The 22,009-nt window shown below is 55.5% G+C and overlaps 1 protein-coding gene across 4 annotated transcripts; it reads left to right on the top strand.

Annotated features, from left to right (window-relative positions):
• The first annotated feature begins 5,998 nt into the window (after positions 1–5,998).
• LTO1 (LTO1 maturation factor of ABCE1) lies at positions 5,999–14,123 on the top strand. Of its 4 annotated transcripts, none has more exons than XM_032358063.1 (6): positions 5,999–6,112; positions 7,646–7,751; positions 9,138–9,208; positions 12,002–12,119; positions 12,427–12,535; positions 13,030–14,123. In XM_032358063.1, exons 1-5 carry the CDS (start codon positions 6,006–6,008, stop codon positions 12,493–12,495), a joined length of 471 nt encoding a protein of 156 aa, XP_032213954.1. In that variant the 5' UTR covers positions 5,999–6,005; the 3' UTR covers positions 12,496–12,535; positions 13,030–14,123. The 4 variants fall into 4 exon arrangements, with proteins under 4 accessions (XP_032213954.1, XP_032213953.1, XP_032213952.1 ...); XM_032358062.1 differs by having other exon boundaries at positions 12,427–12,539; XM_032358064.1 differs by having other exon boundaries at positions 6,055–6,280; positions 12,427–12,539.
• The last annotated feature ends 7,886 nt before the right edge of the window (positions 14,124–22,009 follow it).

Genomic DNA, 22,009 nt, shown 5'->3' with positions numbered 1-22,009 from the left:
GGCTGCCAGGAGGGGCAGAGGGGAGGGAAAGCCCAGAGAGGGGTGCTGGGGCCAGAAGAGGCCATAGCCCTGGGAAGACAGACACTGGAGGACCAGAGCTGGGGCCCCTCTGAAGAAAGGAAGGGGTGTGTCACACCGCAGAGACCCTCTACAGCCTCTGCTGGGGGTTCATGAGCCCTCACGGGTCCTCTCCAGTGACAGCAGGTTGGGGGGGCGGTCAGGGCTGGATCCTGCCTTCACCGCCTCACGCAGCCTCAACGGGACAACTCCCTCTCTGAGGGGCCACCGTGGAAGGCCACCCTACCCCTCCTCCCTCCTCTGGCCCCGGGGGGGCCCTTCCCAGCCACCTGCCACCATCCACAGGGCGTCCACTCTGTCATGGGGCCTTTGCAAAGTGAGCTTCGCAAGTGTGGCGTCTGCTCGTCTTCAAACATTCATAGTTTCTTTTTGAAGCTCACGGTTTTGGAGACACCCCCCCCCCCCACCACCACCATGCCGACCCCGCCGAGTCCATCCTGGACTCTGTGTTAGCGGGAATGAGCCCTTCCTGGCAGAGGCCACGAAGACGTTGGGTTGTGTGTTTGGGACTGCGGCACAGCCAAGCCCAAGGGAGCACAAGGGTGTGCGGGAGAAGTTGGTCCCCTCTTGGTGAAAGGACCGCGGCCGGGTCTCTGTACTACTCCCCCCATAGTCTCTGCTTCTGCATAAGCATAGAACTCCCCTGAGACCCACGCAGCGTTAAGGAATTCTGGTGCGGCCTCCCTGCCCAGACTCCTCTTTTCTCCTTCTCGCCCTTGGAAGCCCTGGCTGTGTCCCTGTGGGTCCCAGGGCCATCGGGATGCTGGAGTGATTAGAAGCCTCAGCGGGGCCGGGGGCGGGGGGAGAGTAGGGGTTACCAGCTCTGGCCCAAATCTCAGTGCTGTCCCAGGGTTGGAGGCTGGTCCCTGCTGGCCGGGGTCCTTCTGAGAGGTCTCTTGGTCACTGGTCACAACGCCCGACCCCCAGTCCCCACTGCAAGTCTCCCGTCATTTGGCTCCAAGAGATTCCTGAGCAGGCAGGGGGAAAGTGGCCCCCCAGGAAGGCGCACTGGATGACAGGACGGAGCTTCCTGCTCGAGAAGCTACAAATACAACTGCCCTGCGATCCAGCAATCACACTCCTGGGTGTTTACCACCCCCAGTGCCAATTCAAAGGGACGTATGCACCCAGACGCTTATAGCCCCATTATCTACAACAGCCAAACTGTGGAAGCAGCCCCAGTGTCCACCGATTGATGAACGGATAAAGAAGAGGCGGTGTATATACACCATGGAGTATTACTCAGCCATAAGAAAGAACGAAATATTGCCGTTTGCAGGGCGCGTGGGGGGCGCCGGCCATGATCCTGGGATCCTCACCGAGCTCACGTGGAGCTCCCTGCTCAGCAGGGAATCTGCTGCTCCCTCTCCCTCTGCCCCTGCTCCCGTGCTCTCTCACCCACTCACTCTTCCTCTCAAATTAATAAACTGAGGTAAAATATTAAAAAGAAATCTTCCCTTTTGCAACGATGAGGGTGGAGCTGGAGAGAATTATGCAAAGTGAAGTAAGTCAGAGACAGACGAGTACGATTGGATCGCACTCATTCTTAAGAAAGGTTTTATTTATTTATTTGAGAGAGAGAGCGAGAGCACAGAGGGAGATGGAGAAGCAGATTGCCTGCCGAGCAGAGAGCCTGACGCAGGGCTCCAGCCCAGGACCCTGAGATCACGACCTGAGCCACGCGGGTGCCCCATATAGGACGTCACTCATATGCAGAATTTTTTTTTAAATGTTTTCTTTTCTTTCTTTCTTTCTTTTTTTTTTTTAAGATTTTATTTACTTATTTGACAGACAGATCACAAGTAGGCAGAGAGGCAGGCAGAGAGAGGGGGAAGCAGGCTCCCCGCTGAGCAGAGAGCCCGATGCGATGCGGGGCTCCATCCCAGGACCCTGGGATCATGAGCTGAGCCGAAGGCAGAGGCTTGAACCCACTGAGACACCCAGGCGCCCCTCCTATGTGGAATTTAAGAAACAAAACAAATGAGCAAAGAAAAAGAAGGGAGAGACAAAGAAACTGAATCTTAACCACAGAGAACACACTGACAGTAACCAGAGGGGAGGTGGGTGGAGGAGGCGGGAAGCAGGTGATGGGGACGGAGGGGAGCACCTGTTGTGGTGAGCACAGGACATGGCGTGGGATGATGCTGGCAAGTGTTGAATTTCTATATGGTACACCTGAAACTAACATTATACCGTATGTTAACTATATTGGAAATAAAAAACTTAATTAAAATTGTGGATTAAAAAGAAAGAGAAAAAAAGAAAGTGGCCCTTCCTTGCAGGCTCCCAGAGCTCCACTTTGGGGAGGGAATGGAGGGGAATTAGCCCCAGAGTCTGCAAGGGACCCGATCCTTGGATTCTCTCCCTTCCCAGGGAGTCACACTGGGATGTTAAAGCCCCCAGACGCCTCTTTTTTTTTTTTTTTTTTTTTTTTTCCCCAGTTGTGTTGTCGTTTATTTTTGGTGAATATACACTGAGAGGAAGAGTTATTTCCTGGAAGTAAGTTGTCATCTAATGACTTCCTTTTAAGAATTTGAAATCACTTCTTTTTTTCCCCTTCTGATTATGAAAGGCATTTTTCCTCCATGATTAAAGGAAAAAATCAAACACAGAAACACCTACAGGAGAAGAAAGATTACTGATAATCTCATCAGTCCGTTAGCCAGAAATGAGCCCTCCAGCTCCGTAGCTAAGGGCAGAATTAATCTGCGACAGGATAGGGCCCTACCCTTGCAGATTATTACTATTACTATTTTTTAAAGATTTTATCTATTTATTTGACAGATGGAGATCACAAGCAGGCAGAGAGGGAGGAGGAAGCAGGCTCCCGGCTGAGCAGAGAGCCTGATGCGGGGCTTGATCCCAGGACGCTGGGATCATGACCTGAGCCAAAGGCAGAGGCTTTAACCCACTGAGCCACCCAGGCGCCCCCCTTGCAGATTATTTTTAAACATATATCAAATGTGTTTAAATTTTGAGAGACCCGCAGTTTTCTTTAACCACCACGGGAACAAACGGCACATTTTGGTTTTAGCTCGCTGATAAAATGGGTGTGATTCTGGGTTGGCAGTATAGATCGACAGGTTCAGGTTTGTTTCGTTTTGCAGGCTGCTGAGTATTTGGTGGCGGATGCATGTAAAATTAAAAAAGAAAAAGGTCAATGCCAGAAGTGAATATTTCCCAATGAACTTTGAGGAATTTTGTTTTTCACTTGAGTTATGTCAATTTGGTTCTCTTTGAACTTGAACAAGAATACATGAAACATTACAGGTTTTTGAAGTGTATTCTATTTGATATGGTTGATTTCCCGGAGCTGATTATATCATCCCCTTTTTACCTTTGTTATCAATTAAATATTTAATAGTGTATCGAAGTCATTGGAGTAAGTACAATTAAGGCAGCCTTCAGAGATCCTAAACATGGAAACGTAGAAAGCTCTATACCTTTGAAAAACCTTTTTGGCTTCATTATAACTATACACATTTATCATTTCTTAATTCTATTCAATTAAATGCCAGAATTCCAGTTCCTTAGATCTCTACACAAGCAAATATCAGAACATTTTCTCAAAAAACTAAGATAATAAGGAGAAATACTAATTCAGAGTTTTTCTACCTACTTTTCAATAAATTCATTTGCTAAAAAGGACACCGAATTTGAAACTTATTTAAGGATTTTTGAAATAAATTATATTTGTATGTTAAAATTCCCTTTTCCTACCTTGGAGTCCCTCTTTTTTAAAGTCCGATGCCTATTTGAAAAGGAAGCAATTTGTGAACAAGTATTGAAAATCCAAGATAACACAACGAATCTTTTACCCTTCAATGTTAAAACAGTCTGGGTTCAAGGTAGTATTTTAGGAGCATAACCATGGAACACATTGGGGGAGGATCTCACCAAAGCTTTATTTTTGACACAATAGTTTAAATCAATACTGTTGGTTTTTGTAGCACATGTAATCTTTCAAAATTTTGCAGTTATTTAAAGTTTGGAATTAAGATTCTACTCTTATATATACATCTTTATTTTTTTTTTAAGATTTTATTTATTTATTTGATAGAGTGAGAGCACAAGTGGGAGGGAGGAACAGTCTCCCCGCTGAGCAGGGAACCAGACTCAGGGCTCATTCTAGAACCCTGGGATCATGACCTGAGTGAAGGCAGATACTTAACTAACTGAGCCACCCAGGCGCCCCTGTATATATATATATTTATATCCGTGGGTTTTATCCTATACTGGCCTGTTTCTCTACCACACACTAACTCCCATGCCGAAGGAAATAGCTTGTTTCATTTTCTTTCAACCGAAGAGGTTATGTTCAAAAAATCTATTTTATACATGTAATAACGAGAGAACCATTCCCTTACTTGGGACATTTTTGTAATATAATGTTAACTTTCATTAGCTCATTAGTAGGCGGGGGTAAGGGTATAAAATTGTACACATATGATTATTTTTGTGAGAAAATGCAAAAGGAAAAAATGTAACAAGATTAGCAAAAATTAACTGGTGGCAGACACCTGGGTGTGCAGTTGGTTAAGCATCGGGCTCTCTTGGTTTCAGCTCATGTCATAGTCTGGGGGTCCTGGGTTGGAGCCCTACATCGGCTCTGTGCTGAGCGCTGAGTCGACTTGGGATTCTCTCCTTCTCCCTCTGCCCCACCCCTGCACGCATCTGCTCTCTCGTGCACTCTCTCTAATAAATAATCTTTTTTAAAAGAAATATACCAGATCTTAAAAAAAAAATTAATTGGTGGCCAGAGGGGTGGGAAAGTGTATTTGTTTGCTTGTTTTCCCTTTCTCCTACATCTCAAATATTTTGTGATTTTATCTGCTGCTGAAGAAAAAAAACAAAACAAAACAAAAAACAAAACAAAACAAAACAAAAAAACCCGACCTAAAAACGAAAAGATATTTAACGAACAAAATATACAAAGTCTATTTAATTTCATCTTCTGGGGGGAAAAATGTCTTATGGGGCTTTCTTATGCTCCTGAGGATCACAAAACATGGGCCACTCAGAAAACATATAAAAGAGGACATTTAAAAATTAATGTAATTTCAGGGGCGCCTGGGTGGCTCAGTGGGTTAAGCCGCTGCCTTCGGCTCAGCTCATGATCTCAGGGTCCTGGAATCAAGTCCCGCATGGGGCTCTCTGCTCAGCAGGGAGCCTGCTTCCCTCTCTCTCTCTCTCTGCCTGCCTCTCTGTCTATTTGTGATCTCTCTCTGTCAAATAAATAAATAAAATCTTAAAAAAAAATTAATGTAATTTCAAAATCTAGATCTAGTCACTGTGGACCTTTTGGGGTACTTTCATTCTTTTTAAAAGAGTAATTGTGTAATGTGGTTGGACTGGGAGAAGACCTAAACTTTCTTCCCTTGAACATCAGGAGCATTTTCCACGACCTTCCTTTCGCCTCCTACATCGTGTTGGGCGCTGCTGGAGTCCGCGGGGCGCACGTGCAGCGGGTGCTGCAGCGAACCCGGGAGGACGTCCCGGAGGTGAAGTTCTAAGGTCACGGGCGCACACACCCCCTTCTCCACTCTGCCCGCCTGACCGTGCATTCCGCCCTCCAAACTTTGGCCCGTCTCTTCGCCCCTGTGAGGACGCACTCATTGCTTATCGTTTGTAGCAAGATCTCTATAAACCACACACATTATTGCCTTCGTTGTGATATTTCGGACAAACCTCCAGATTGTTGCTGGCTTTTTAATGTTATCCCCACTTTGGGCATGAGCGAGTTTGCATTTGCACGTAGTGAAATATATCGGTTTTCCCCTCCTGATTCCCTCCGGGCTCCTCCAGTGGAAGGGCCGCCCCTGCACGCTCACCTGGACGTCCCACCTAGAATTTCAACCCTTTTTTTTTTTTTTTTTTTTTTTTTTGGCAAAGGTGTCTCGACTTCGCGGGCCCCGCCCCCGGCGCGCATGCGTCCGGGCCTCCGCGGCGCCGGCTGGGCCCTCCGGCGCGCCGTCCTTACCCGGCCTGCCCCGCGCCGCCGGCCCCCGGAAGTGGCCTCGCCTCCGCAGAAGCGGTGAGTGGGAGCTCCGGCCTCGCGGGGGGTGGCGGCCGTGCGGGGCGGCGGAGCCCGAGGGGCAGGGTGAGCCGGGCCGGGCCGGGCCGAGCCGGGCCGGGCCGGGCCGGGAGCCGCCATGGCGGGGAGTCAAGACATGTTCGACGCCATCGTGATGGCGGACGAAAGGTGGGTGGCGGGGCCGGGCCGGCGTCTTCCTTCGGCTGCGACGGCGGCGCGGGCCTGGGGCGACGCGGGAGCGGGCGTCGGGGCGGGGGCGGCCTGGGCCAGCGGCGGGCACGGACGCGTGTGGGGCCGAGGTGCCGGAGCCGCTGCTCTGCTCCTCCTCCTCCTCCTCCTCCTCCTCCTCCTCCTCCTCCTCCTCGGCGGCGCGGCACGTGCCCAGCTGCTCCCCCAGACCCGCCTCCCGGTCCGGGGCCGCCCCGAGCATCTGCTCGGCCTGATGCCCGCCTTCCTCCGGGGACGCCCCGTACTTGGGTGGGACGGGCCTTTGCCATCTGGGCGCTGCCCCTTTCCCTTGTTCCTTCGTGGTGGGACATACGGCCGCATTCACGGACAGGCTGATGAATGTGTCAGACGCCATCCCGCTGCCTCCGGGGCCCCTGGGGAGTGCCCGGGGCTGCGACGGCGGGGACCCTCCTCCCGGGCCCGGCCCACTGGACACATCAATAGGCGTCAGTCGTGGAAGAGGGCGAGCGTTTAAGCACCAGGCGCTGACGTGTGTTTCGAGCTTTGAGCCCACCAGCGAGCTCGGTGGTCTGCGGGCCACTGGCGCAGCGCTGTCTGTGACGCTCCGTGGTTTACAGACCGGGAGGCGGGATCACGCCCCGGGGTCCCATCGCCAGTAAGTGGGAGCGACACGCCTCACTGCGGGGCGCCGTCCCACCTCTTCTGTTTGTGGTGACTTCAGGTTAAGATGGTCCCACGCCCCCTGTTGAGCCCGCAGAGCCCCAGCCGTTCCTGTATGCCGGGCCCCGCTGCCTCCGTGTGCTCTGTGGTGACCCGGTGGCGTTTCTCCCTTCCCGGGTGCGGAGCTGCGATGGAAAGCCACGTGTGTGGCACAGTGTTGGGAAGCACTTCGTGCCGTGCAGGTCGCACTCCCAGAGCAACGGCTCCCTGGCCTGGCTGCACCCGGGAGTCTCCTGGGAGGTTTCAGAAAGCGCTCCCGGGCCTTCCTCCCGACTGGGTGTCGGGAGCCCAGCCCTCGAGTTTGTGTCTCTAAAACTTCCCTGTGTTTCTGGTGTCCTGCCAGGTGTGGGATTCGTGAATTTGGCTCCCCGCCCCTCCCCGCCCCACCGCCCTGTAGAGGAGGCAGATCAGGCTTTGTGGGGCTTCGAGAGGTGCGAGGGCTTGCCAGCAGCCGGAGGGGGTAGAGCTGGGGTCGTGACCTCCGTCTTCTGACTTACATTCAATACGGTTTCTTCTATACTGTGTCTCGTCTTGCTGAGTCTGGGGTCTGTGGGAGAGAAAATTTCTTCCAGGAAGAGCAGTCTTTCTCCTGTTTCTTTGGTCAAGCTTGCCTCTCCATCACAGGTTCCACGGGGAAGGATACCAGGAGGGCTACGAAGAAGGCAGCAGTTTGGGTTTAATCGAAGGAAGACAGCACGGCACGTTGCATGGAGCCAGAATTGGATCTGAGGTAAGCGGGACCCCCCCCCCCCCCAATTTTTAGAAATGAATCTTCTTCACTCATAGTTTACACTTTCCGGCGATGGTCAGTGTGGCAGAGCCAGGAGTTCCGGCCTCTCGGAGCGGCTGCGGACCGGACAGGGTAGATGGGGCGGCGTCCTTCAGCCAGACTGACAGGGCGTGTTGCTGCCCCAGCACACCTCAGCCCCAGCTCCGCAGGTAGCGTGAGGCTGTCAGATGGAAAGTCTGCGCGTCTCTGTGCCAGGCAGGCCTGTCGGCCCCGTGTTTCCAGCAGCGTTTGCTCACTTCTGTCTCTCTGTCACACCTCGCTGATCCGGCATCGTTTCAGACCTTTTTGTTAGGATTATCATACTTGTTTCTGTGATGTGTGACCCGTGATGACGACTTGCTGAGAGTCTGATGATGCGCCGTGTTTTTTAGCCATAAAGTATTTTCTGCTGAAGGTAAGTGCAGCGTTCTGCAGACCTAGGGCCGTCTCACCGAGTAGAGTACAGTGTGGCCTAGCCATAACTTTCCCGTGTGTCGGGAGCAGTTCATCTGTTGGCAGTCGGTCTGCAACCGAACCCGCCTCTCTGAGGTGTGCCTGCTAAAGAGAGGGTGATGTGGTCTGGGGGACGAGAAAGCTGGTCCTCGGCCATCTCAGCTTGCGCCGGCGGATCACGCTTCTTCTGCTGGCGGATCACGGTGCTTCCGCTTCCTGAATCCTTGCCCTGGGTCACCCCTTCTCACCGAAGTCCTCCGGAGCCCATGGTCATTCTTCCTTCCCTCTCAATGGGCCCTCACTCCGGAAGACCAGCTCTGAGTGGCAGAGCCTGGAGGGGCCGTCAGGACTGCGGTAGATGTCTGCTGCGGGGGACTCTGACAATGGACACCGGACTGGGTGCTTCTGGCTCCACGCCGCCGGGGCTGGAGGCAGGCCTGCAGCCATGCAAAGGCTCGCCCGCGGCTGGGAGAGCCACTCCGGAGACTGCTCACTCACACCACTGCTCTTGCCGCGTGCACCTCCCCGCAGGGCTGCTGGAGTGGCCCTGTGACACTTGGACCAGTGATGGCAGGAGTGATGTTTGCTACTCCTAAATTCAGAAGTCACGGTGTGCCTTTTCTGTGTTCTGCTGGCTACAGCTGCGGTTAGGGGGGACCACAAGGGACACAAGACCCAGGGGCGGAGCCAGGGGAACTTTGGGGAGGCCGTCGCCCCACTGAAGGCTCGGCCATCTGACTTCCGGGGTCTGATGCCCAGCACGTGCTTCAGAACCGCAGCGTGAGAAGCACCACTGCCCTTGGTGCCCACCTTCAGTTTGGAGAGCGGGACAGTTAGATACAATGTAGCTTGTTGCTTATTAATTTCCATCTTCACTTTTTTGTGAATTCACAGATTGGGTGCTATCAAGGCTTTGCTTTCGCTTGGAGATGTCTCCTGCACGGCTCTGCCACCGAGAAAGACAGGTAGGGTTTAAGATCTCTTCCTTTTTCATTGTGTGGAGCCGGGGTGTGGGTCCATAGCTTACCCGGACTTCGGGCAGTTCGTGTCTCCGTGTCCTCATCTGTCACGTGGAGAAAATAGACCAGACTTGAATGTGGTCCTGATATTTGCAGGAAATTGTGCCTTGCATAGATCTCGTTTTCGGTGTCCGGCGAACACACGTTACTACTTGTCAAGCCTTCGTGGAGCTGTCCGCCGGTTCCCTGCAGGCTTCGTAGCACCAGTGGATTTTACATCTCCTGCTGGTGAAGGTTGTTGAAGTGGATTCTGTCTTCTTGTTCGCCTTTCCCGGAGCTTGGAATAAACACGGTAGCCTCGGTATGACTAGGGTCGGAAGTGGGGACTCTGTCGTGGCTGGTTTTCAGCGCAGCCAACTAGATGTGCCGGTGAGAGAAGGCGGTGTGTTTGACACGGGTCTGGTTCCTGGTGGTGCTGAGTAAATGGTAGCTATTTTTGGGTCGTTTCGTAATCTTTTGAACCTGTTCTTGCTGTACGCCACCTGCTGAAGCCCCAGGGACCCTGTTGCACATCTGTCTTCAGTTGCACATCTGTCTTCAGTCTTAACCTGGGAACGAGCCCTGAAGTCAAAGGCACGCGTGGCTCGGCAGTCCCGCTCTCCTGGGAGCCCAAAGTTGGCTTCAGCTGGTGCCATGCCTCATTCTGATGCCTGCTGCCTTCTCCTGGCAACAGAGGGTCCCGAGGACAGTGGAGGACGGCAGGGAAGGTTGCATTCCGCTGTCCGAATGACTTGTCTTACTTGAAATATTTTGAATTTCTCAAATTGGGGCACCTCCGTATTCGAGTGTGAGGACGAGGGTGCTTGTTCGCAGCTGACCGGGCGATGCTGGAATGGCCTGCCCTGCCCTGATCGAGTCCCTGGGCCGCTCTGGCGGCCTGAGTCGCTGGCAGTGGACCAGACGTGTACAGGGGCCGAGGTGCACCGGGCGGGGATGGTCCTCTGAGGACTGCGCGTGTGGTCGAGGTCACGTTTGGCAACTTGGGGCTCCACTGGGTGGCAGGCGAAGCTGAGCTTGGCGCTCCACTCCAGCCTCCGAGCTGGGGTCCCTGATTTCTTAAAGCCGCGCACCCGTCTGTCTCAGCTGGAGGAGGACCCGCGCCGTGTGCCTGGGGACAGGCGGAAGCTGTGGGGCGCACCTTGCTGCCGCCCCGTCCCCACCAGCGCAGCCCGAGGGTCTCCTTGAAACAACCTAGAAGCCTGTCTCCTAGAGCTGTGGGGCATGGTGTTTTGCGTTCTTGTGTCGGTACAATTTTTTAAATAATGGTAGAGGGTTGATAGAGGACCTTCCGCTGCCTTATGTTCCAAGGAAGGGAAAGCCCCTCTCTGCGTTTCCATTCAGTGGCATAAGGGGCTTTTAACACCGGAGAAACCACAGAAGACGGTGTCTCAGGCTAAGGGGTGGTGCTTTACATCAGATGGATTTTTGGTGGATTTTTGATGGACTTGGAGGTGCTTACCTGTCTCCCCACCCCGGCCCCCCAGCAGGGTGGCGGGGGCCGTGTGCAGCCCAGCGTTTGGCCAGGGCTGAGCTTGAGGTCTGGCGCCGGCCGTGCCGTTGGATCAGCCGGGAGCAGGCATGCCCTGCTGACGGGCCTTGACTTTGATGGTGTGACAGGCCGGGTGTGTTTCGAAGTAGCTTCACGGATCAGAGAAGACTAAGTTGCTACTTGCCAACTTAAAACTGGGTGTATTTTTATCACGCTGGAACAGCCGTTTCCCACATGTTGGCATCTGCCTTCCATTGCCCTGGAAACCGAGTGCTTCGTTGCTTTGAGTTCCTTTTGACCTTTTACAGTTTGTGTTGTCTTAGAGAGGTGGCCATCATCATTCTCGTTAACTGACTGGGCGTCGCAGACTCTGCCTGTGTCTGAAAACAGCAGTTACGGGCCGGTACTTAGGAGGTGGTGGTTGCTGTTGATTCATCCTGGGGAAGAGTTCTGTCCAGTTTCCTCTAATCAGACACCTGGCATCCTTCTGACGCTCGGATGGCCCACCTCGGTCATCTGGGTGGTCTGGAGGGTGCCCATCAGGATCACCGTGTATCTCCCAGATGCACACATCTGGGAACGGTCTCCCCCAGCCCTGGGTGTGAGCCCTGGTGGAAGCGAGGAGACCTTACGCTCACTAAGCACCTGCCCTGGGCTAGGTTTTGGGCTTTGCGGAGGTCACTTTTCCTCTGGAGAGCTGTGAGGTGGCTGTTGAGTCTGCATGTCACAGAGAAGTGAAATACCCGAGGGCTGGGAGCCAGCTCGCCTTCCCGCAGAGCTTCGCCTTCCTGGGAGAGGGAACCGGACCCAGACACCAGACCCATGCCCTTTGGAGGGAGGGGCTTGCTGGTCTACCTGCCGCGGAACTCCCCAAGGCTGTGAGTGTGATGTTTCTGGGTCCCGGAACGCCCCAGGCCCACAGTGGACTAGATCGTGTCCCACCCAGCGCCCTCTCCTTGCCTGGTTTTGTCTGTTCCCACGTCTGTGACCTAGAGGAGGTCTGGCGGGGTGCCTCAGTCGCTTGCTCCCTGGCTGGGACGCAGCACACCCGCCAGCTCCGTACCGGCAGGGGAGCGCGGGCTGTGGGCAGGAGCGCGTTGCTGGGTGAGTAAATAGTACTGAGGGAGAAGCTCGTTCTCGCGCTTCCGGACTCAGGCCCGTTGCTCCAAGTATGTGATCAGCGTCGTCCTCGCGTAAGCCGAGCCCGCTGTGTGCAGAGGACTAAAAGTTTTTATTTCTGTGCTTTACAGCAAAAAGATGAAGGCCTTAGAGTCGTTGATTGGGATGATTCAGAAGTTCCCTTACGATGACCCCACTTACGATAAACTTCACGAGGACTTAGACAAAATTAGAGGGAAATTTAAACAGGTTTGTCCGCTGCATGTGTCTCTCGGCTCGACCTGCCTTTCTCCTCACCCGCCGCACGCAGCCCTGGGCACTCCCGTCGCTGGTGGTCTCGGGGCTGCGTGTCCCCACGCATGGTCCACAGAAGCATGTTGTTTTTGGGTTTCTGTGTGAGAAAACTGAAGATGGTCTAGAGAACGAACAATCGTTAGAACTTTCGGGGGTGGTGTAGACAAGAAAAGCTGTAGGTAGAGAGAAAGTTTTGTTCTAATTTGTGAGTAGAAATAAGTAAGATTTCAAGAGTACATCTTTTATTCTTCTGTGTTTTCAGCTTTGTTCATTGCTAAATGTTCAGCCAGACTTTAAAATTAGTGCGGAAGGTTCTGGACTTTCGTTTTGAGGATGACAGATGAACAAAGACGAAACATCAAGGAACAGATGTCCGTATGTTAAGTGTTTAAAAATGTGATTCAAGGCAAAACAATGATGGGGTGGTCATTGTTCTGTGGGGAGGGTTCCAGTTTGGTCGGTGAAAGGGCTTCCTCCTCCCTGGGGGCTGCCTGTGTCGCCTGGGTGCCCCCCGCAGCCCCTCCACACAGGCCTGGCCTTTGTTGGGCCCTGTCTGCTGTGCAGTCTGAGTGCGCGCCCGCCAGGACCCTTATGAGGCCATTTCCTCCCGCTCCAGGGTCACTGGCCCGGGGTCCTTTCTGGCTGGGCAGGCCTGGCCGGTTCTAGAGTGGGGGCGGCTCTGGCTAGGATTTCCCCTGCCCCGAGCCTGGACTCGGAGCTCAGAAGCACAGTTTTTTAGGAACTGAGAACGCGGGCTTGACGTGACGCAGGTTGCGGGCAGTGTGGTGGGACTGACACTGGCGGACCCCGAGGATGTGCCGGCGCTGGGTAATGGGCTCCCCTGTTGTTTGTGTAATCCCTCCAGTGTTCCCACTTGACAGATGAGGAAACCGAGACCCGCGGGGACCGCCCTGTGCAAGGGCATCGGCAGCAGAGTCGGACTCCGATCCCACGCCCCCCTGTCACCGCATCTTGCGTGCCTGCTCTGGAATGCATGGTCACAGCCTTGGAGTGGGCGGCTGCTCTAAGGCCCGGAGTGTGCGGGTCCCCACTGTGGTCCATGGAGCCACGGGGAGTCCCTGTGGCCCGCTGACACGGCCTCTGGCCGAGAGGGCCTTTGGAGGGAGCCCGGACTCGCTCTTCGCACTGTCTCCAGATGGGGCTGGGGCTTTGCAGCATCAAGACGGTTAAGGGGGCAGTACTGTAGGCTAAAGACGGAAAGTTGGGCTGCTGCGGTCTCTGCAGACTGGCGGAGCCTTATGTTGAGGACGCTGCGTTTCTCCTGTGACATGACTTCCCTTGTCTTCTGCTCACACTGCAGGCATCTGTATCCAGGGGAGGTATGGGTTGGGCGGGACAGGGGGTTCCGTCTGTGGTTCTGGGGCATCCCTCTGCCCCTCCCCATGCCCTCCGGGGGGCGCCCTCAGCATTGCTGGCAGGTCCGCCTGCTTCTCTCTGAGGCAGTGTGTCTGAAAGTCAGGCACGAGATGATTAAAGGGGTAACCGTGAATCTGTTCCAGTTTTTAACATCATTCCTGAACATTCCAGCGATGGCTGCTTTGCCGCACCAGCTGGTGGTCCCGAGCACGTGCCGGAGACTCCAGGCTGGGGCCCCCGCAAGAGCGGGGCTGGGCGTTTGTTTCCCTTTCCTGCGGTTCCCCTGGCCTGCGCGCCGAGGAAGAGACGGGCGCTTGGTCCTGCCACGCTGGCATGTGCGTCCCTGGCCATGGCCCTCGGCTCTGTCCCCGCTGAGTTCCTGGGAGCTGGTGACAGTGCCCGACCCCTGGCTGGGTCCTGTGGCCACAAAGGCCAGTACCGGGCATCCCTCGCCGGTGGGACGGGCCAGGGGGTGGGATGGGGCAACTGGGGTGGTTTTCCTTGGTGGGTTGTTGGGTTTTCTAAGTTCTCTGTTGTGGTGATAAGTGGAGAGAAAAATAAATAGCCCATTTTAAAGCAAAACACTGTCTGGGAGCATTTATAATGTGACATCCAGCAAATTCATTTCTTACTCCCCTGGTGTCTGGGGTCCAGGTCTGAGGGCAGGTGTGCGTTGAGTGGGCCAGGCTGTTGCTTCCGGTTGCATTTCTGTCCACGCGTCTCATTAAACCACGTAGACCTCATTCCTGTGAGAAAGTGGTACCCCGTGATGAACGTTCAAGGGGGGGTTTCATTCCTCCTTGAGGACCCTGGCTCTGCCGTCAGCAGCTGTAACTGCCCCAGACTCCCCCTCTGTTCCCCCAGTTTGGCCCCTCCTGTTGGGGAGCTTTGGGTGAGCCACGGGCAGCCCCTGGCGGGGTGCGGGTGGAGCTGATCTTCAGAGCTCTCCCCTGGACATCGGGCTTGGCCTGGGCCCTCCTGGACGAGGCTTCTGGGAACCTTTGGTCATGCCAGCAGACCCCAGGGACAGCACACAAGGCCACCGTGACACTTCTTCGTTCTGTCCCAGGTGATGCCCCCTGCAGGGACGGGTCAGGCATGAGCAAGGCGCTCTCAGCTGAGGAGATGGTGGCAGTCTTCCGGGGGCCTCTGGGAAAGCTGCTGTCCCTATGGAGAGAGCAGATCTGTTGTGGAAATTGTCCCGTGGCGGTGGCACCTGGGCTCACTACAGGCCGCTGACCGCCAGCTCCAGCTGAAGCTGCAGCTGGGCATGTGTCGCGGAGCGCTGGAGAGCACCTGGCCCCGGTGTCCTTGAGCCGCTGACAGCCAGCCCGTGCTTTCAGACTTCACGTTACCTGATGATCGTCCCACTAGTTCACGGCTGTTCCGGGGGTTTCTGTCGTTCGCAGGCAAGGTGTCCTGCTTGCCCCTGCCCCCCCCATCACACCTGCTCCCATCCTGGGCACCTGCTTCTCTTGGATGTTCACCTTTGCCCAGATCGGCCTTGAGTTTAGGAGCTTTCCGGTGTGGGTTTTGTTTATTTCTGATGGAACAAAACACTGGTTTCCCAAAGCTTTGGCCTGCTCCCTCCTTCCTGTTGGAAATTCCCATCATATCCTGTGCCACCACTGTTAGTCTACCCGGCCCCGTAACAGACACCACAGATGAGCTCCCCCAACAGGTAACGTACCGTCCCCTGGTCCTGGAGGCTGAAGCCCGAGGTCCACGTGTGGGCAGGGCAGGGTCCTCCTGAGGCCTTTCTGCTCGTGTGTGGATGGCTGAGCTCTCCCTGGGTCCTCACGGGGTTGTCCCTCCGTGCGTCTCTGTGTCCTGTAAGGATCCTGGTCATGCTGGATCAGGACCCACCTTGGTGACCTCACGTTATCTCCGTCACCTCTTTAAAGACTCCATCTCCAGGGGCACCTGGGGGGCTCAGTGGGTTAAGTCTCTGCCTTCGGCTCAGGTCATGGTCTTAGGGTCCTGGGATCAAGCCCCGTATAGGGCTCCCTGCTCAGCAGGGGACCTGCTTCCCCCTCCCCCCTGCCTGCTGCTCTGCCTGCTTGTGATCTCGTGTCTGTCAAATAAACAAATAAAATCTTTAAAAAACAAGAACTATAGACCCCCGTCTCCAGATACAGTGATGTCCTGAGGTGCTGGGGCTCAGGAATTCAACGTCGGAATTTGGGGGACGCAGCTTAGCCTGTAGCAGCCACCCTGAGCAGCTGCGGGGAAAGAATGTTGACCGAGGACTTAGAGGAGAGAAAACGTTTCACCTGGAGCTGTGTCATCGAGTTCTGGAATGTGAGTCATCGGGACCAAGGGCAGTATCTGTGTATAAGCCAAACTGTCCTAGCAGAGGGCGATGGTTTACTTTTCATTTCATATTCACACGCTTTTTCTCCACCCCGGGGGTCAGAAAAGGATTTGAAGGCACTTGGGGAGCATGTAAGGGGGGTGTTCAGAATGAGGGAAGGGGAAGGTGGGCAGGGAGGGCTTCCTGGAGGAGGTACCCTCCACCCTACTGCTTTGCTGGCCCTCGGCTGCGCTCCTCTGTGTTCTTCCGCCGTCTCTCGCCCCAGGGTGCGGCTGAGTGGGGTGGAGATCTTGGGGCCAGCCCAGTCGTGGCCCCTCACTCGGCCCCTTACTGTAGAGTTGGCTGCCCTTGGCCTAGAAAGGGGAGACTTTAGCCGCGAGAACTTAGGGCCACTTACTGGGTGGTTTCAGGATTTAGGGAGACACTGTGGGGGGCCCTGAGCACAAGGCCAGGTCCGCCGTTTGTGCTCGGTGAGTGCGAGCTGGGACTCTCCTGGGGAGGAGGGCAAGGAGCGCTGGGCTGGCCACGCTCAGGGGGCGGGGGGCCGGGGGCCAGGGACTGGCATGCGCAGCTCGCAGGGAGGCTGTGTGGGGAGACATTGGCCCATCTCCACTAGACGTAGCTGAAAACGGAAAGGGTTCATGGCCCTCAGCTCCTCTGAGACTCAAGGCCCTCTGAGACCCCCTCAGGAGGGCTCCGCATTCTTCTCCCCCACCCTGCGTGGCGGTGACGATGCCCCGGATGTGGGCCCCAAGGCCCAGGCCAGAGCTGCCCGCCCACCGTCCGCAGGCTATTGTCTGCCCTGGGCCTCAGTGTGGCTCAGGGCTGGGGGCCCCAGGCGGGCCAGGGGGCTGTGGGAAACGGATTAGAAGCCTCGCTGGTAAACTCCTGATCAAAGGCATTCCTGGGATGACAGAGCCCTGTGTGCTGCTGCGGAGGCCTGAGGCCTGCCGGCATGCGGGCCCCCAGCACCCCGGGGCACAGGTGTGCCCTCTGGAGCCAGTGCTGCCGTGGCCACCGCTGGGAGTGGCCCGTGGTGGGACCCTTCTCCCCGGCAAACTGCAGAGCCAAGATGTGCGGGCAGTGAGGCTTCCAGGAGGCCCCTAAGGCCCCGGGCTCAGATGAGTTCTGGGAGCCTGATGCCGGGTCTGGGGCCTTGGCCCCTAGGAGCCTGGCAGTGCCCACCTCTGCAGACCTGACTCGCCTTCCAGCTCAGTGCTGAGTCCTCATGATGAAGGGGTCTGCCCGCCGCCCCCGGGTCAGGCGGTGTCTGCCACCCTGCAGCTCACAAAGCTGGGTCTGCCCCCGGGGCCCTGGCCTACTGCCCTCTCCATTGTGCTCGTGTTCCCACTTGCGAGCACCTGCCAGGCTGGGAATGGGGCCACGGAGAAAGAACAGTGAGTGAGCACCTGTCCTCAAGGAGTGGGGGACACCCAGGGATCGTGGTTCCAGAGCCAGGGGTGGGAGCACCTGCAGGGAGCGCCCCCTCAGGGGAGGGATTAATAGTTGAGGCAGGGGGGCAGGAAATAGTTGGGAGTGCCTGGAGTCCTGTGGGCCAACACTGGGGGCACTGGAGTGAGTGGGGAGCGGTGGGGGGGATGACGGCTGGGGGCTGGACAGGGGTGAAGGGGAGAGCCGGCTCCGGTCTCAGGACCTCGGATGGAGCCGGAAGGAGCGAGAGGCCCCTCGGGTGGTTGGGAGGTGGGGCCCGGCGAGGACAGGCCTTTGGGCTTGGGAGAGGGGCAGCAGGGGGCGACTGGTCTCAGAAGACCCTCACAGGCCATCTGTTATCCCATACAGATTCGAGGGGCAGCCAGACCTCCCACCAGGGGACACGGTGGGTGGTTTGCCAGGTAAGGCCTACAGAGTCCTTTCTGAGGGTCTTCCAAGACCCAGGGCGGGGCATGGGGAACCTCCAGAGCCCTTCTCCCCGCCGCCCTCTGCCCTGCAAGGGCTCTGGCTCCCCCGTCCGCACCTCACTGCCCTTCCACTGAGCCCACGGACCAGCTCTGCAGGCCGGGCTCCCCCACTTGGTCGCCCTCATTTCTGCTTGAACCTGATGCAGTGAGATTGTTACCTCTGCTCCCCCAAAACCACTCCTCAGGATACCCCTGGCCGGCTCTGACGGCCCCTCGGTCTGCTGTGTCAGAGGCCCTTCGGAGCTCCAAGCATGCACCTGCCGGACGTGGGGCTGCCGTAGGGGAGGCGGCAGTCCCAGTGCCACCACAGCCCCTGCTCCCAGACATCCATGTGGAGGCTTCCTGCTGGGAGGAGGGTCACCCGTGGGGCAGGGCTGGTATACAGCAGGAGCCTCATAAAAGCCACAGCAAGCTGACCTACCAAGGAATGATATCCTTGGCACATGACCTGGCTTCCGTCCTGAGCACTCACCACCCAGCAGCCCCAGGGGTAGGGGGGTGGGGACACTTTGGGGACCCCAGACTCCAGGAGGAGGCCCAGGTCCCACGGAGCCGGCTGTGAGGCCTGCTGCTGCCTTTCCTGTCCGCTCCCCACCTCAGGCTGGAAATGAGGCCGACCAAGTGCATCTGAAGCCAAGGCAGGTGTCACAGGTGTCCACGAGGCCTCCTAGGTCACGGCTCTGTGTGAAAGGCCACCGGACTGAAGCCCAAACATGCACTTTGCTGTCGTCCCCGAGCTGGGTGGGGGTGCCTTGGGACCTGGACCATGATTCACCAAGAACAAACAGCAAGTTTACGCCAGAGGAAGGTTAGCGAAAGCTGGCTTGTTTATTTTCCCATCTGCAAATATCCTGGGGGTGGGGTGGGGGGTGTGCTGCTGGGGAGACGTGGGTTGGAGCTGGTCCTGACAGCAGGCAGGGCCTCGCCACTGGGGTCAGAACTCTCCTCAGGTGGCGAGAGCCGCCTTGTAGGGGTGTCCTGACCTCTTTCCAGCGCCCTCTCCCCATGTCCTCCCCAGCAAGAGCATCCAGGACTCCCTCCGCATCACCAGGGAACATCTGGCCGTGTCAGGACTCATTTTGGGCTGTGACAACCAGAGACTGTCCTTCCGTCTGGTGGGTGGGAGCCAGGGGTGCGGCTAAACACCCAACAGTACACAGGACAGCTCCTGGAGACCCAGGAGGATTTGGCCCCAAACATTGGCAGTGCCTGGGCGGGAACACCCGCCTGCCTGCCATCCCCCCAGCCCAGGACCCGGCAGCTCGGACCCTGTTTCTCAGCCCCGTGCCCCTAGCTCCCCATTGGCCCCAGGAAACAGGCAGGCCCCGCACTGGGGTTTTAACCAATTTTATTTCTAGACTTTTCACGTTTGTCTTTTGTTTTCTGCTGGAAACGTGCCGGTTACATGTCTGTGCCACAGTGTGCAAGCCGAGCACCCCCCAGACCAAAAGTGCCCGCCCACCAGAGACCCTCACAGACTAGCTGGTCACAGGACAGACTCCGCTGTGCTCCCCAGACCTGCCCCCCGGCCTTTGGCCTTTGAGCGCACATAACGTTCAACCCCTCCCCCCCACCACGAGGACAGACCGTCCCTCAAGGACCCCGTTTGGTTCAGACACAGAGATGCCGCACCAGAACGGTTGAGGTAAGCAGAGGCAGTGTTCCTGCAGGGGCGGGGTGGGGCGGGGCTGGGGCCTGCCAATGGCCAGGGAGCACCCAAGGCTGACCCAGCGGGGACAGGGGCCACCCCGGGGTGCAAATCCTTTTGGTTCGGCAGCGTGCTAGGCGACTCGGGCACGCAGCACGGTCAGCCGGCTTCACTGAGATCTGGAGTCTTAAGTTTTTAAATCAGCATCTTGCCGTAATGCAGAGAACACACAGAACACTGGTACTTAACAGACGCGACACCCGGAACGTTCACCAAGTCCAGAAGCGAGTCCGCTTGTCCCGAGTGACCGAGTCGCGCCGCACAACCCCGCGGTGGCACATGAAGGCACCTGTTACCATAATAATAGTGCGACTTCCATAGCTTCACGGGGAGAACAATACGGCTGTAGAGACTCAGGAGGTGGCCCGTCCCAGGCTGGGGGTGGGGGACAGCCCAGCATTACAGGCACAGGGAGAAGGAGGCAGTCGCGGACCCGAGCCCACCCCTGCCAGGCCCATTTCGGGATCCCGGTCCGTGTCTGCCTGCCGGAGCCGGACCGCCGGGTCTACACATGGCTAAGAGAAGCATGAGGTATCGTGAAACAGGAACCTTTTTGGAATAGAGCAGTAATCACATTAAGTCAAAATTGATCACATAAAAAAAAAAATCTACAAAAAAAAAAGCATCCTTAATACATTTTTCTATGAGAAAATTAAAACTAGAAAATGGCAGTATATGACATTGTAAAACAGAAACAAAAACTGATCTTCCAATAGCAGCAAAACAATGTGAAAGAGATACAGAGAAGCGATGTGAATGGGTTTCCAAACTGTGCTGGGAAGTCATCGGTAGCAGCGAATCGAAGCGGGAGACCGAGCCGCTGCCTGGCCGCCGCGTGGTTTCGCCGTCGGCCCTCTGCTCGCCCCCACCCGTGCCGCCTGCGCCCTCGCCAAGCACCAGCCCTGTGCCCTTGCCGCCTTCGACTCTCCCTACGTAGTCAAGATGTGCAAATTGTCTATTGGTTGCTAAACTTTTTTTCAAAAGGAGGGGGACAGGGGACAAGAATATGTTGGGGCTGAACGCGTTTTCAAGTACCCTCATTTTCTGTGGAACTCCGAGGCCTCTCCAGTGGAGTCCCCATCTGGGGAACTGCCAGGGTAGGCCGAATTAGCCAAATCCATGCTTCTCTGGGTTATTCCTCAGGATCTTTTTCTCTCTCCTATGAGAAAGGACCTAACTTGGACAACCTGTACGAAACCTACAACATCAAAGACGCGCGCACACATGCGTGCGTGCGTGTGTGTGTGTGTGTGTGTGTGAATCAAAGGGAGATTGCATTACTTTATAAATCATACTGGCCTTACGAACATCCTCTGCAATAAATATTCTTTTTAGCCTTAACTATAAATTATATATTTTAGTGTTTAAAAACCTTCCTAAGCCTTAAACTACGCATTCTCTAGGTCAACCTTGAAAGGCCCCCTACGCTTCAAACACCAGTTGGCACCAAGGACTCCCGAACTTCCACTGCTCTACAGAGAAAGGAACACATCACCCTGGCAACGTAAGAATGTACTTCTTGACCGGAAGCTCGCCTTCAGGAACGTCCTCTCCCGCTAACTCCTCGCCACCACCCCACCTGCACACAAGGACGCGAATATTCCCAAACCATTCCGTGAAGAAACCGCGCCCCCCTCCACACACAACAGACACGAGAGATTCCCTATAACCACTGGATCGAAAGTGCTTTGAAATGGAATGGTTCTAGAATATTGAGAAGGAAAGAAAAGGAAAAAAAAAAAGAGCTGTGGGTTTCACCTGGATGTGAGCAGGCTTGTGGGTCTGTGGGGGTGAAAAACCAGCATCTCATCAACAGGCAACTACAAAAATAGGACGATTATAAAAATAGAATATATTAAGTCGCTAGGGCAGGATCTCTCCTCAGCAGCGCCGGACCGCTGCGCCACTGGCCCCGGGCCCAGCCACCCGCTCCGGCTCCGGCCAGCACGTGACCTTGCCGAGCTCTACGCTATGCTAACCGAGGTTCCATCAGCCACGGACAGGCGAAGAGTTTACACACCTACCTACGGAATAAAATAAAACACACGCAAAGGGCTTATAAAGTGACTACATGCACGAGAGCGCAAGGGGCGGGGGACCTAGGACCACCACGAAGCCACGCTAAGGGACAGCACGGGAACACGGTTGCTACCACGAAGCCACGCTAAGGGACAGCACGGGAACACGGTTGCTACCTAAAATCCTCTTCTACTCCAAAAACGGCTGGTTGGCTTTTTTCTAGTTTTTTAAAAATGTTTTTATGCTTTTTTTTTGTTTTGTTTTAAACACAGACTCCCATCTAGTCCCCCCCGCAGACTCGTTCCTCGTGTTAATGCCTATGCTTACGACAGAGACGCGAACACATCCGCACAAAATCTAGTCCGTTAGGGGTGTAAGAGCCTCTATTCTGTAGCAAACCTCCCCCCACCCCCCAGCTCAGGGTTATGCAAATACTATTTTTTTTTGCCTCTCTTTTTTTTCCTTTTTCTTTTTTTTTTTTTAAAGACAGTATTTTTTGGGTACTTTT

Source organism: Mustela erminea, chromosome 9 (genome assembly GCF_009829155.1).
Source record: "Mustela erminea isolate mMusErm1 chromosome 9, mMusErm1.Pri, whole genome shotgun sequence".
In the NCBI taxonomy this organism is placed as follows: domain Eukaryota; kingdom Metazoa; phylum Chordata; class Mammalia; order Carnivora; family Mustelidae; genus Mustela; species Mustela erminea.
This window is presented reverse-complemented; position numbering and strand designations above follow the sequence as displayed.